This window comes from Salarias fasciatus, chromosome 10 (assembly GCF_902148845.1).
Source record: "Salarias fasciatus chromosome 10, fSalaFa1.1, whole genome shotgun sequence".
NCBI classification, from domain to species: domain Eukaryota; kingdom Metazoa; phylum Chordata; class Actinopteri; order Blenniiformes; family Blenniidae; genus Salarias; species Salarias fasciatus.
This window is the reverse complement of record NC_043754.1, coordinates 27,719,111-27,735,117: the sequence shown is the minus strand read 5'-3', so window position 1 is coordinate 27,735,117 and position 16,007 is coordinate 27,719,111. Positions and strand designations below refer to the sequence as shown.

Here is a 16,007-nt window from a genome sequence, read left to right as displayed (position 1 = left end):
ATTCTGAGGTGAAGGCACCAGGAGGAGCGCTTGATTCTGAGGTGGAGGTACCAGGAGGAGCGCTTGATTCTGAGGTGGAGGCACCAGGAGGAGCGCTTGATTCTGAGGTGGAAGCACCAAATGAGGCCTTGATTCTGCTGCATCCCAGACGGACTATGTAGCTGAGGTGGAGGCAGCAGCAGCAGAGGTGGTCGATGGTCCAGGGGGGATATAGAATCTTCAGCAGCACATCTGAAAAGAGTATGAGACTCCACTGAGTAACTGATTATAAAAACACATGATTCCAAGAATAAAATGACATGATATAATTAAAAAAAAAAAACATATAAGTATGATGAGATAAGTATGATGTTCACTATGGAGTGTATGTATAATATACAATGTGCTGGTTTCTGATTTGCAAATTAGATGTTCAGTTGATTGTCATTACAGTGGAATGCTGAACAGCACAGTGTAAAGCAGCAGTGAACTGCAGTACTGATGTTATAAAACAAATCTGTCTGAATGACAGCAGAGCTGATACTCACAGCAGCATCCCTCTCCTGTGATACTCTAACATTAACGATGAGCCCACAGCTATAAGATCTGGGTGGAGAAGTGACTATTCCCAGCAGGGCCAGCGTTAGCTCCCCAGATGGCAAATAAAACGTTCAAAAAAAGAATGAAAGAAAATGTAAACGCCGTCTGAAATGATCCAGTATAAATTTCCCTGAGGAATGAAAGCTGAGAATACCAGTGGTTATCTACATGATCTACATTATCTTCCACAACCAGCTCCTCCACATTATTGATGCTATTTATTGATTAGTGATTAGCAGCCATGTAGCTTAATCCAGGTTAACGTCACGTTCTGCAGCAGAGACATAATGTCATGCAGATTACCTCTGTCTTTCTCTCGTTTCTCCTCCTCGTTTTCTTGTTTTTTCCTCCCGGGCCACCGGGACAGTTTTGACATCTGTTCATACGCTGATGAGGGGACGTCCACAAACAACCATAGAGTGAATCAGGAAGGAGAGGGGGAGGAGGGGGCGTGGGGCGAGCAGCTGGGGGGCGCGGAGGACTCGGTACATAATATGGTGAACTACTGGAATTAATTGTCTTCGCTTAAGAATACAACTACTATTTAGAAAAATTGTGAAAGTTAGACCTTTTCTTCTTTCCCATTTGTACTGCTGTCGCAGTGGCGCTGGCGCCCCCTGATGGACGGCGCCCTTAGCGTCTGCCGATACTGCCTATGCCACGGGCCGGCTCTGCTCCAGGAGCTGCGTGAGGATGAGGTTTGCTTTCAGCTGTACTTCCGCCTCTCCCGGGCCCACTTTGATGAGCTTCTGGCCCGCATCAGCGCTCAGAGTGCTCGTCTGTGATTGGATGACGCTCCGCGTTGACGCTTCCAAAGTTCAGTTTTCCCAACTTCAAGCGTTGACGCCTGCAATGCGCGACGCGCGTCGCCAACGCTCGACACGCTCGGAAAGCGACTCTCGAAAAGCGCCTGACGCACGTTCGGTCCGTTGAAGCTCGTCCACCAGAGACTTTGAATGTAAAAGCGACGCCGTGACGCTGGCAACGCGTCCGATGGGAACGCACCATTACGCAGAAAGTGCGTGCGTGTGTGAGCTGAGTAGCATGTAGCAACTTAGCATCATAGCGCTAACACATAGCTACCAACGTGTCCTTTTGAACAACACACAACACAGTGAATATGAGTAAAATCCTGCACTTGTGCCAAGTCCTGTCCCTGAGCCGTCCCTGGTCTGGGTGGATCAGGAGGACGGGGAGGTTTGTGTGGAGCTGCAGCACTGGAGCAGGACTGGAGCAGACTCGGAGCTCACAGCTGATCTGTGTGGCTGCAGCCTGCAGGCTAAACAAACCCCCTCCTCCTCTCACTCTCCGGACTGTTTCATACAAGTCTTGTTTAAAGATTAAACACACATTGTTTGTGGCAATTGTCTCAAGTCTACAGGTGAAAAGGTAAACTGAACTGAAACTGAAACGATGGCGGCGGCAGAGCCTGGCATGGGGGATTTTTGCATCATCCGGGATGTTTAAACAAGAGGCATCGTCTCACGAGATCTGGTCACACTCCTAATCATCTTGGTGTTTTTCAGAACTGTCGCACACTGATGTTAGGATGTTTGTGCCCATGAGAGTGCAGCCTGACGCTGAGCCACCAGCAGGTGGCAGCAGACACACTGAATGCGTTAACGCAGTGTTTCTCAAACCTTTTAAAACAAGTACCACCTCAGAAAATACTAGGCTTTTCAAGCACCACCATTATGACCAAAGTATAGAAAAAAAAATCCAGAAACATAGTCTACTCTGTTCAACTAAAGACAGCACACACAAGCCGCAGGTATATTTCTAATATTCTTAGTCTTAAAGGATTTTGTTTAATGCTGTCAGTCACAGTTAGCAACGGCAGAACATTAGAACTGGCATCAAACCACACAACTGTCACACACACAGCGGCAACCCTCCTCTCACTTACTCACATCCTCACCCTCACTCTCTCTCTCACATCCTCACCCTCTCTCTCTCACATCCTCACCCTCACTCTCTCTCTCTCACATCCTCACCCTCACTCTCTCACATCCTCACCCTCTCTCTCTCTCTCACATCCTCACCCTCACTCTCTCTCTCACATCCTCACCCTCTCTCTCTCACATCCTCACCCTCACTCTCTCACATCCTCACCCTCACTCTCTCTCTCACGTCCTCACCCTCTCTCTCTCTCTCTCACATCCTCACCCTCACTCTCTCACATCCTCACCCTCTCTCTCTCTCTCACATCCTCACCCTCACTCTCTCTCTCACATCCTCACCCTCACTCTCTCTCTCACATCCTCACCCTCTCTCTCTCTCACACATCCTCACCCTCTCTCTCTCTCTCAATTCAATTCAGACAAGCTTTATTGCTATGACAAACATACATTCACTTACATACATTCTCTCTCTCTCTCTCTCTCTCTCTCTCTCTCTCTCTCTCTCTCTCTCTCTCTCTCTCTCTCGCACGCTCGTTTGTTGCTAATGCTAGCAGATGCCGGTGAGGCTTCGGCTGTGCTGCTTGAATAGCTACTAGCACTGGTGCTCGCTTCACTGTGGTCAGCTTCAGGTCCAGCAGGGCTGCTGGTTCTATTCTCCTCCTGTTCTGCGCTTCTTTCCCTCACAGCTCCTGTTTGGAGCCACGTTTGTAGAGTTCTCGGACCTCTCATCACACCTCTGCACGCTGATGACGGTGAAGCTAAGCTAGTTTAATCGTCGATGGCGTATGTGCGCGCTCCTGCGTGACTGGACGTGAGCACGTCGCAGTCCGACACACATTAGAAGAGAAAAACTGAATGTGAATTACTGTCGATCTGATGCATTTTAATTTTTAATTATTACGTATTTTTGTGGTATAATTTGTTTCTGAACGTTTTGACTTCACTACTTTTCAAAGAATAAATATATTTGTGGTTCTCTCACGTACCACTAGAGGGAGCTCACGTACCAGCAGTGGCACGCATACCACAGTTTGAGAACCGAGGCGTTAACGCACACAGTGTGCTTCATAGTGCTGAACAGAATGGGTGTTTGTTTGGGTGTCTTTCAGTCGGGACTGATCCAGGCTGTTCGGGACAGCAAAATCTCCCTCCATCAGGCGGAGTACGAGTTCCTGTCCTTCGTCCGACAGCACACTCCTCCTGGACAGTGTCCGCTGGCCGGTGAGCTCCTCGCTCACCATCACACTCCGAACCCTCGTGTCCTCTCTCACATCTGGAAGGCTTCAGGGTCACAGGGTCGGTGTTCATCAGGGGAGCAGCAGGAGGCCGGGTGGATGCAGCGTCAGAGCGGGGGGGGCAGCCTCTCCTCCGTCAGGCTGCCCCGGAGGCGGGGGGGGCAGCCTCTCCTCCATCAGGCTGCCCCGGAGGCGGGGGGGGCAGCCTCTCCTCCATCAGGCTGCCCCGGAGGCGGGGGGGGCAGCCTCTCCTCCGTCAGGCTGCCCCGGAGGCGGGGGGGGGCAGCCTCTCCTCCGTCAGGCTGCCCCGGAGGCGGAGCTTCCCACCATGAATGATGCAGTTTGAAGTGTTCTTATGGTGACCAGTGTGATGGTTCTGCCTGCAGGGAACTCCGTGCACGCAGACAAGAGGTTCCTGGATAAATACATGCCGCAGTTCATGTTCCACCTCCACCACAGAATCATCGACGTCAGCACCGTCAAAGAGCTCAGCAGGCCAGTTCCCCGCCGTGGACCCTCTCCGTCTCTCTGCTTTCTCCTCCTGCAGGGTCGCTGTGAGGTTCTGTTCCAGGAGATGGAGTTCCTCTGTGGAACCGCACTGCTGCTCTCCCAAAACCAGGCCCAGTTCAGCAGCTGTGGTCCATCTGTGGTGGTTCTGCAGAAACTCCACAGTACCTGAGAACACTGAACCAGGCCCTGAGGAACACCAACCATTCCACAGGAGCAAGCACAGGACAGGCTGCAGAACCAGACCCAGAGGAGAACCCTGCAGAACCAGACCCAGAGGAGAACCCTGCAGAACCAGACCCAGAGGAGAACCCTGCAGAACCAGACCTCGAGGAGGAGAACCCTGCAGAACCAGACTCAGGAGAACTTTCTGCTCCTCTGTTAGCAGGAAGAGAGACAGCAGTCCTGGTTAAGGTGCCATCAGACGTCTGTTGTTCTTGATGTTCCGTCAGTGAAGCTGAATGAAGTGACGGAGTTCAGCGGAGAGGAGGAGATCCCCTGCTGTGTCGTCCTCTCTTGCCTCTGGATTTCTCACGTTCTCCAGCAGTCTTCCTTATAATTTCACAGAACATCTCATTGTGTATCTTGGAGCCAGAATTGTAACCAGTGTGTTTGGATTTCTGCTCATTCAAACCAGACAAGTAGCTTACCGCGTTTTTCTTTTTCCTTTTCCAATTCCAGACGGTGGTTTCCAGATGAATACAAGCTGGCTCCTCATAAGAAAGGGAGCCACAGGTAAACCTGCCGTCATTGGTTGGTGGAGTTGGTTCGTTCCTAATCATGATTCCCTCAGGAGGAATAGTCACAATGATGTGTCTTTCTTTGAATGTTTTCTGTGGAGAAATCATCAGACAGCTTCTCATTGCTGTGCAATGGATCTGGACTGGACCGGACCGGACCGGACCGGTCTAACAGGGCTCTGCTCGGCACTCGGCGAGGACAGAACCCTTAGATCCAGGTGCTGAAGCAGGGAGAGAGCCAGGACGTGTGGGGATACAGTCAGGTCGGCACCAATCCAAGTCGGCCCTGGCCAACTCGGCCCCGCCCCCGGGATACAGTCAAGTCGGCATCAAAGCCAAGTCGGCCTCGCGGGGGAGGGGGGGCTCTCAAGTGGCTGAGTTGGTCGGTGCCGACTTGACTGTAAGCTGCTTACCAACTCGGCCAAAAGCCTCTTTTTTTTTTTTTAAATCACGATGCCAGCTGCGGCGCGTCGATTTGCACAGTTTTTCACGTTCTGTTTGAACCGAGTAGCTTAGCTACGAGCGCGCAGCGCGAGCGGCTGTCTGGAGTAAAAAGAGGCTTTTGGCCTAGTTGGTAAGCAGCTTACAGTCAAGTCGGCACCGACCAACTCAGCCACTTGAGAGCCCCCCCCCCGCGAGGCCGACTTGGCTTTGATGCCGACTTGACTGTATCCCGGGGGCGGGGCCGACTTGGCCAGGGCCGACTTGGACTGGTGCCGACCTGACTGTAATCCGGACGTGTGGATCGGGCCTCTCCAAGAACACTGTTGGAGAACACTGCTGTAGACGGACGGTCTGAACAGTGGCACAGTTGAGAGGTTGCTGATTCAATTGCCTATCTGTCCACATGTCAAAGTGTCCTTGAGCAAGACTCCCCAGACGGCTCCCATTGGACGGACTGAGTCCTTGCATCGCAGGGGTGAAGGCTCTCCCGGGTAGCAGGGTAGCAGACTCAGTGGACTGCTCAAGTGGTGGAAAAGCACAGAATAAAGCCTGTTTCTGCAGCACGGCCCGGCCTGGTCCCGAACGGCCCGGCCTGGTCCCGAACGGCCCGGCCTGGTCCCGAACGGCCCGGCCTGGTCCCGAACGGCCCGGCCTGGTCCCGAGCGGCCTGGTCCTGAATGGCCTGGCCTGGTCCCGAGCGGCCTGGTCCCGAGCGGCCTGGTCCCGAGCGGCCCGGCCTGGTCCCGAGTGGCCTGGTCGTGAACGGCCCGGCCTGGTCCCGAGCGGCCCGGCCTGGTCCCGAGTGGCCTGGTCCCGAGCGGCCTGGTCCCGAACGGCCCGGCCTGGTCCCGAGTGGCCTGGTCCTGAACGGCCCGGCCTGGTCCCGAGCGGCCTGGTCCCGAGCGGCCTGGTCCCGAGCGGCTCGACCCGGTCCATAAAAAAAGGTCGGATAAATTATTAAGAAACTCATATCAAGCTGTATCAGTAGAAGTGTAGCTCTAAATTTGGGTAGCAGTGCATCAAATAAAACAAACGGACTCCTCCCGCTTTGCTTCGCTCTGGACCAATAAAAACTCTAAGATGTTTGTTACCGATCACTGAATCGGTGATGGATGACCACTGCGCCTTTCATCATCATAATAATCATAATAATCATAACAATACTGAGGAACTTGCATTGAAACAGTTCTATTGGCAAATTCTGTCAAGTTATAGCAAATCCTCCCTCTGGCCAGTGGCTTTACTGATCAGGATTTCATTTTACGCACAGCTTCGCCCTCTTTTACCCATTTTTGACAGCAGAAGGATCAATCAAACATTTTTCATCATTATTTCTAAGCTTCAGTGTTTAATTTGTTTAATCAGTTTTGCTTTCATGGTAGGGCTGGGCAATATATCGAATTAATTCGATTAATTCGATTTTATATTTTCAATCGAAAAATATTAAATCGCAACATCGGCTGTGTTCGAAACCACATACTGCCTACTACATCCTTCCATACTCATACTACCCATACTGCATCCTGCATACTCAGTCCATCAGACATTATGCAAAGCGTTTACACTACAGCATACTACATAATGCATTGCACTCCTCCCCGAGCCGAAATCGACCTGCTAAAGCTGATTTCACTTTAGCTCTAAACTCTTCAAATGTATAACTTCATCGAGATTTTTTTTTTAAATTAGGCGACAAAGTGGTGGTTTAGAGGCCGACTATGTTGTTTATTTGTTCAAATACCAGCCGTTTATGATTTTGTTCGGACGAATTTGGCGAAATGTGAGCCGGCCGCGGTGAGCGGCTCCAGCAGGAGGAGTCAGAGAAGCAGGGAAGCAGGAGAGACGCAGAGCACACAGGAACCCCGCCCCGCCCCGGGGGGCCCACCGCCCAGCACGGCACTCAGCCGTGGCAGTCAGTCCCCCGACCCGGCGGCCCAGCCTCCAGGCCCGGTCGGGCTTTGGCGGCGGGCGACCATGGATCACGCCGCCGGCCGCCCCCGCCTCCCCGACCGGCTCCCCGCCGAGCCGCTCGGCAGCGGGACCGAGACGCGCGGTCTCACCCAGCGGTCCTACGGAGCGGCCCGCCCCGGGCGTCGCACCGAGTCGGTTCCGGAGGTCTGGTGGCGGCGCACCACCCCAGTGGTGGGCCCGCCGGCGAGCTCAGAGTTTCTCACACCCTCCGGGGCTTGACCCAGATCGCGGGGCCAGCCCCCCACCACACCCGCCGGCCGCCAGGCGCCGCAAGCTCTGTCTGGCGCAACCGCTGTCCGTCGCGTTGCATCTTGGGCAATTTCAGTATGAGTAGTGAACACACGATGTCTACTCAACATTTCTGGCGAATGCAGTATGCATCCGGGAACTTCTCGCATACTCAAAATCGGATACTGCCAGTGTAAGCACACTACATACTCAATAAGTTAGTATGAGTAGTAGGGAAGTACACGGTTTCGAACACAGCCATCGAGTTTCATTTTTTCTGTCCCTCCGCCATTTTTACCGGACGCGTGTAATACACCCAGTCGCCACACCGAGGACTGGTGTAACCCAGGTTACCAGGCCTCATGAACAGTCCAGCTCACCAATTGATTTATTAGATCAATAAATTAATAAATTCATATTTTTCTTCACGTGACAAATAAGTTACAGTCCTGAATAAATAGTGAATAAATAGGATTTATGGTTAAAAAATCATAAATATGTTAAAAGATTAAAAAGATCAACACAGAGAAGTTAATTTATTTGTTAAAAAATAGTATTTTATTTCATTTCAAGTGTGTCAAAAGTGTTTTTTATTGTAAAAGATTCGGGTGACATGAGGAGATGATGTAATGGTGTAACCAATCAGACGACACCAGGGCGTACGTGCCTTTGAGCTTCCGGTTTTCTCTCTCTCTGTCTGCCGCATCGTGTTAGAGGCAGCGCTTGTTAGCTTCTGCTGCAGACTACGCCGGTTTTTTTGTCTAAAAGAGCCAGATTTCCAAGTCTAAGCCACTTTTATGGTTGGAGCAAAGAGTGGAGCCCTTCTCTTTTCATGGTAGATGAGCGGACCGTGTGTTTAACAACGGAAACGGAGGAGAACCGTGGATCCTGGACTGATGAGAGCCCTGTATTGTGCCTTGTGCCTGGAGTGTGTGTGAACTGTGAGCCTCTGGCCGGGTCTTTTTCTTTTCCTCGTCTTTTCCTTTTGTTTTAATTCCCTTCTTTGTTATGGACTCCTGTGCTGACCTTGAAGAAATCTTCTACTGGGGACTCATCTTGTGTCTGTAAGGTAACACGGGACCTCAGTGGTTGTGGCGGGCCAACCCAAGGAAAGAACCAGAGACTGAAATTTTGATAGAGACTGATTTATTTGTGGATCGTGGTTGATATTTCATTGTTGAAGAGCTGAAAAGCAGAGAAATTATTTTGTACAATTTATTTATTTTTTTTCTTCTTCTTCAACCATTCTTGTTCAATACAATTCATTTAAATACTTATCTTTGATGTGCGTGAAGTTCTTTATTCCGTCACTCATTGCAGTTTGTCAAGCCTCCCTTTCTCCTGTAGCGACCTAGAACCTTCTGATACTGGTCCAAGAGGGAATTGATACACTGATGAAAAATATCTGTATCTCCCAGTTTCTCCACTAACAGTTAGAGCTGAGGCAGGTTACAGAAACTTGGCGAGCCAGGCCAGGAGAAAGTGGAGTGTTATTGAGTGACACGAATAAAGAGTAAAATGGATATTGTGAAAAATGAAAAGATAAATGTTCCTAACTCAGTTATTGTTTCTGGATTAACTCAAACTGAAATTGATGAGGAGCTTGAGAGTCACGTAAAACGTTACGGCTCCATTAACAGAGTACTAGTTATTGATGATCCAGAATCAGAGTATCATCTCTGCTCCATTGTGGAATTTGCAAATACCTCTGCAATGCAAAGATTTAGACCTCTACTACCAAAAGATTATCCCAGCTCGGCAAATGCCAATGTTACCTTTAAAGTGCGCGCCTTAGATAGTGTTTACACTAGCACTGCTAGCAGCAGCGCCACCAAGGGGTATCTTGAGGAACTGCAAGCCATTGCAAACAAGTGTGGAAAGTCATTTGAAAGTGTACTCCAAGCAGAACTGATGAAGATAAGTGCAGGAAAAGGCGTGATTCTCCCTGCTGACACTGCTTCAACCGATGACTCTCAAATGAACACCTCTGATGCATCTGGTGAAGAGATTGTGAGTGTTAAAGTGTCACCACAGGTCGTACAGCAGCCTTCTCTCCTACTTGGCTCTGTCTCACCTGAGATTGTCAGGAGCTTACCAACTGTGTTCCCGCCGTCTCCTCCACCCAGGCGTGGTCAGTGTGGTTTGAAAGGTGATGTTCAAGCAGCATCAACACCAGCTTTCCAAAGACTCGAGGCCGCTGCTCAGAGCCCACAGGTAACATCCTTACCTACCAGTGTGAATGGTCAGTCGCATCCTGCTGTGTTGACAGCCGCTCCATCACCAAGCATGGCTGCTAACAGGAACGCTCAACATCCAGCGTCTCTGTCAATCGAAACCAACAGTAATGATGACAATGCTACAGTCACGTGTTCACTACTTACCATGAATGATGTCAATCCTCCTGCTGTACAACGGGTCGTTGTTGAACATGTCATGCGAGCTAATGAAGCTGTTTCTCCCATGCACTCTTCATTCCGCCTCAGACCTTTCTCTGGGAAGTCTCCCCGTCCAAGCAGTGAACTTGACTATGATACCTGGAGGGCAAATGTTGACTTGTTCTTAACAGATCCTTCTATGTCTGACCTGCACAGAACCCGCAAGATCTTAGACAGTCTGTTGCCTCCAGCTACTGACGTCATCAAGCATGTCAGCCCTCAAGCCTCGCCATCGATGTATCTTCAGCTGCTCGATTCAGTCTATGGCTCTGTGGAGGATGGAGATGAGCTGTTAGCAAAGTTCATGGGGACACTGCAGAACAATGAGGAGAAGCCATCTGACTACTTGAACCGCTTGCAAGTTGCTCTGAGTGCCGCAGTCAGACGTGGTGGCATTGCAGAGCGTGAACAAAACCGCTACCTCCTGAAGCAGTTCTGTCGAGGCTGCTGGAATGATGGATTGATCGCTGATCTCCAGCTGGAGCGGAAAACAAATGCACCACCTTCCTTCGCTGAACTAGTGCTCCTCGTCAGGACAGAAGAAGACAAACAGGCAGGTAAACGCGATCGCATGAAGAAACATCTTGGGCTGCACAAACCAGGTCCTGCTGTCCCAAAGTTCAGAGCTGCGGCACAGCAGTTAGCAGTATGCAGTTGTACTACACCTGAGAGAGACGCGACTGATGCTGAAGTCTTAAAGAAACAGCTTAACGAGATACAAGCGCAGGTCGCTGCCATGCAGACTACAACTCCACGAAAAACCAAAGTCAACTGTCCTGAGACAACTGAAATCAACACATTGAAAAGGCAGATCGCTGACATTCAAGCACAAGTAGCTGACATGAAGAGAGCACCTCATGGAACTAAAAGTGAGCACCAAGAAGCAACAGAGATTAAAGCATTGAAACATCAGCTTTCTCTTCTTCAAGCACAGGTGACTCCAGCTCAAGTCCAGAGCCAGCAGATACTGTCGCCTGCGTTCTCAAGAGACTCCATCACAGGTCGACACCAGTCACCTAACAAGAGAGTGAACACACAGCCCAGTTCAGGGTTGACGGCAAACAGTAGACCTCGTCCATGGTACTGCTTCCGCTGCGGTGAAGACGCTCACCTGGCTATCAACTGTGAGAGTGAACCAAATCCTCTTCTGGTTGAGGAAAAGAGACACCTACTGAAAAAGAGACAAAGACAATGGGATCAGCAAAATTTCAGCACTGGCATGCAGCAGTTAAACTACTAGAAGCCCCTGTTGCAGGGCAAACAGGGACTGAAAGGTCAACTAAACGCCCTAGAAAAACAAGGCGAGTGGCTAGCAAGTGTGGTAATGCTAACACCTCCTCCACCATACTACCGCCTAAACTGGTTGGAACAAAATGCACTGCTCAAGTCATTATTGAAGGCCATAAAACCAACTGTCTGCTAGATACGGGGTCTCAGGTGACCACCATCCCATTGTCATTTTTCCAGACCCACCTGTCCCATCATTCCTTGAAATCCTTGGATGATCTTCTGGATGTGGAGCTGCAAGTAGAGGGAGCCAATGGGGAGGCTGTGCCTTACCTTGGGTACGTCGAACTCAACCTGATGTTTCCAGAGGAGTTTTTGGGCAAGGAGACTGAAGTCCCTACATTGGTGTTGGTTGTCCCTGACGTGAGCGGTGTGCCTCAAATCCTCATTGGCACCAACTCATTAGACGTCCTCTACTCCAGCTATGTTGAAGAACACGATCGTCGCCCTCAGTCATCCATTTCTGGCTACAAAGTGGTTTTGAAAATCCTTGAAGTACGGAAAAAGCAGGCAAGTATTGGAGCTCTGGGGCTAATCAAAGCACGAAACAACACCCAAGTGGTACCAGCAGGCAGCACGGTCGCTGTGGAAGGGCAGGTTCACATGAGTGAAGCTCACAAGGATAAATGGGTTGTTGTGGAGCCCGCGTCTGTGTCATCTCTTGCAGGCGGACTGCTGGTGGCTAGCTCCCTGTGCACTTTACCTGCCAAGCGCCCATGCTCAATGTCAATCCTGCTGAGGAATGAGACCCAACACGACATCACCATCCCTCCAAGGATCGTGTTGGCTGAGATTCATGCTGTTCAACAGGTGATCGGGAAGGAGCCCTCCGCCGATTCAACCGCTCCTGAAACCAAGAGGATGGAGTTTGATTTTGGAGATTCCCCCTTGCCACCAGAGTGGAAAGAGCGAATCACCAGGCTGCTCAATAGCATGCCTGAAGTCTTCTCTCAGCACGACATGGACTTTGGTCATACCAGCAAAGTGAAGCATCACATCAACTTGAGTGACAACTCCCCCTTCAAACACCGACCCAGACCTATCCATCCACATGATGTCGATGCAGTCAAGAAACATCTTCAAGAGTTGCTAGATTCTGGCGTCATACGTGAGTCTGAGTCCCCTTTTGCATCTCCCATAGTTGTTGTGCGAAAGAAAGATGGTTCTGTGAGGCTGTGCATCGACTTCCGGAAACTCAACTCCCAGACCATAAGAGACGCATACGCTCTACCAAACCTGGAGGAAGTATTCTCTCTTTTGACTGGCTCAAAATGGTTCTCAGTCCTTGATTTAAAATCGGGCTATTACCAAGTCGAAATGGAAGAAGCTGATAAACAGAAGACTGCATTCGTGTGCCCATTGGGCTTCTGGGAATTTAATAGAATGCCCCAGGGGGTTACTAATGCGCCAAGTACTTTTCAGAGATTGATGGAGAGATGTGTGGGCGATCTCAACCGCAAAGAGGCGCTGGTTTTCATCGACGATGTCATAGTCTTCTCTGATACCCTGGAGCAACATGAGTCAAGATTACTGCAGGTCCTCACCCGACTTAAAGAGTACGGGCTGAAGTTGTCATCTGAAAAATGTAAGTTTTTCCAAACCTCAGTTAAGTATCTTGGCCATATTGTGTCCGAGCATGGAGTCAAGACAGACCCACAGAAGATTGAGGCCTTAAAGACCTGGCCAGTACCAGAGAATCTCAAACAGCTGCGTTCCTTCCTGGGTTTCTCGGGGTATTACCGACGGTTTGTGAGGGACTACTCAAAGATCATCAAACCCCTAAATGACCTCACAGCTGGGTATCCACCTCTCAGGAAACAGAGTAAAGAAAAAGGGAAAACTCACCTGTACTTCCATCCAAAAGAGTCCTTTGGGAAGAGGTGGACTCCAGAATGTCAGAAAGCATTCGAAGAGATCATTGACAAGCTCACCACCGCACCTGTCTTGGGATTTGCGAACCCCAGCCTTCCGTACCTCCTTCACACTGACGCAAGCACGACAGGGCTTGGTGCGGCCTTGTACCAAGAACAAGATGGACAGATGAGGGCTATAGCTTTCGCGAGCAGAGGACTGACCAAGAGTGAAGCGAAATACCCTGCTCATAAATTAGAATTCCTCGCGCTAAAGTGGGCTGTCACAGCTAAGTTCAGTGATTACTTGTATGGTACCGACTTCACTGTTGTTACTGACAGTAACCCCTTAACTTACATCCTAACTTCCGCGAAGTTGGATGCCACGAGCTACAGGTGGTTGTCAGCACTATCGACATACAACTTCAAGCTCCAGTACAGAGCAGGAACCCAGAATCAGGATGCAGACGGACTTTCTCGTCGTCCACATGGAGAGCTACTGGATGATGCTGTGTCGAGGAAAGAGCGTGAGAGGATTAAGCAGTTCACCCTGTGTTACCTGAAGGAGCAGGAGACTTCAGATGTTGTCCTTCCCGACGCGGTGAAAGCCATATGTGAGAAGCATGATGTTGAGTGGTCTCACAAAAACTCCACATGCCCATCAGTCACACTTGTTGAATCCCTCGCCATCCATTCCGATGCTCTGCCCAGTGGTTTCCAGGAAGAAGAGGATCATGGACTCCCCGTCATTGGCCATTGGACTGAAGAGGAGATAGGAGCAAAGCAGCGAGCCGATCCTGATCTCAGAGTGATCATTGAGGCCAAAGAGTCGGGAGACATGCCTTCACCTACCTTGAGACACGAACTTCCAGATCTTGTTTTGTGGCTTCGAGAATGGAAGCGTCTAGAGCTGAAAGGTGGAGTATTGTACAGAGCACGGCAAGAACATGGACGAGTCACACACCAGCTGGTTCTACCAACCGAACTCAGAGCCGCAGCACTGAAAGGCCTACATGATGACCTAGGTCATCTAGGCATAGAGCGGACCCTCGACCTCGTGAGGTCACGCTTCTATTGGCCTAGAATGTCTGCCTGTGTAGAGCAGAAGATCAAGATGTGTGAACGCTGCGTGCGCCGGAAGACTCCAGCCGAAAGGGCAGCTCCTCTGTGTAACATCAAGGCCAGCAGGCCCTTGGAGCTGGTCTGCATGGACTTCCTGTCGGTGGAGCCTGACCGGAGCAACACAAAGGATATATTGGTCTTGACGGACCATTTCACTAAGTACGCAGTAGCGATACCAACACGGAACCAAAAAGCCTCGACGGTGGCTAAATGCTTGTGGGAAAATTTCCTTGTGCATTACGGTTTTCCAGAAAAGCTTCTGAGCGACCAGGGTCCAGACTTCGAATCTCGTACCATCAAAGAACTGTGTTCCATTGCTGGCATCCAAAAGGTTAGGACTACTCCTTACCACCCCAGAGGGAATCCAGTGGAGCGATTCAATAGGACCCTCCTCCAGATGTTGGGCACTCTCGAAAACAAGGACAAGTCTCACTGGAAAGAATTTGTCAAGCCTCTGGTGCACGCGTATAACTGCACACGGAATGACGTGACCGGATTCAGCCCATATGAACTAATGTTCGGCAGACAACCACGGCTTCCAGTTGATTTGGCATTCGGTCTACCCTCCAGCTGTGAACCCAAGTCACACTCCCAGTATGTGCATGATTTAAAGGGCCGCCTAGAGGAGAGCTATCGAGTTGCCACGGAAAATGCCTCAAAGACAGCTGAGCGCAACAAACAACGGTTTGACAGGAGAGTCGTTGAGTCCACTCTGGAGACAGGAGATCGTGTCCTTGTGAGGAGTGTTCGGCTTAGAGGTAAGCACAAGTTGGCCGACAAATGGGAACCAGACGTGCACGTGGTGGTCAAGCGTGCTGGCAGCCTTCCGGTGTATATTGTCAAGCCCGAGGGAAAGGATGGACCGCTTCGCACCTTACACCGTGACCTTTTGCTGCCGTGTGGATTCTTATCTGTTGCTGAGCCTGAGCAAACTCCGAAACAGACCATCAGCAGACCCAGAACAAGGAGACAGTCAAGAATGGAAGTCACAGCTGAATCTGAGGTGGAAGATGACAATTCAGAGTCAGAAGACATTGACTATCACTACTACTTACCTGGAGAGACACTGGATACTGACTTAATTGAAACACGAGTTTTGACCCGGCCAGAGACGATACCTGCAAGAGGAAGACACCTTAGAGAGACAAAACAACCAATCCAGACTCCAGTTGGCAGACTTCCTGCTGCTGTCAACTTGGAAGGAGAAAAAGAGACATTGAAGATGGAGAAACAGGACAGAGAGACGAGATGTGCACCTGAAAGAGAAACCGTACAGTGGATACCTGGGGAGATCATTTCATCTAAATCAGAGGAGCCTCCAGCTCCCGAGGATGCAAATGAGCCAGGCTCTGCCAGACCAAACGGTTCTGGATGGAAAAGAAGCTCAGCAGTTGTGGATCCGGAAGCTGAGGTCATCTCAGGGCACCGAGAAGTTAATGACCCCAAAGTGAGAAGAGCTCTGTTTGGGAAAGCTCAGGATACCCACCCTGATGTTTCAAGGGAAGAGGATGAGACCTTACCTGTCCAACCGAGCATGTTGGAGTCTACTTCAGAACCAAACATCATGGATGAAAGTCTTCCTGTTTTCTCAGACCTATCATTCAGTGACAGCAGCGAGGTGGAAGGATGCTCTGTCCACAAACCTTGTGAAGACGTGTCACTGGACAGAACCAATGAAGGAACAGCAGTTGGGATGCCTGGGAGAAGA

The 16,007-nt window shown here is 50.3% G+C and overlaps 1 protein-coding gene across 1 annotated transcript in view; it reads left to right on the top strand.

The window, feature by feature from the left end:
* The window catches only part of smfn (small fragment nuclease), a 30,851-nt gene that overhangs the window by 10,805 nt on the left and 4,039 nt on the right, over nucleotides 1–16,007 (top strand). The window contains exons 4-6 of the mRNA XM_030101727.1: nucleotides 3,590–3,701; nucleotides 4,102–4,210; nucleotides 4,904–4,957. Coding sequence (XP_029957587.1) covers nucleotides 3,590–3,701; nucleotides 4,102–4,210; nucleotides 4,904–4,957 — 275 coding nt within the window. The remainder of the gene's footprint in view (nucleotides 1–3,589; nucleotides 3,702–4,101; nucleotides 4,211–4,903; nucleotides 4,958–16,007) is intronic.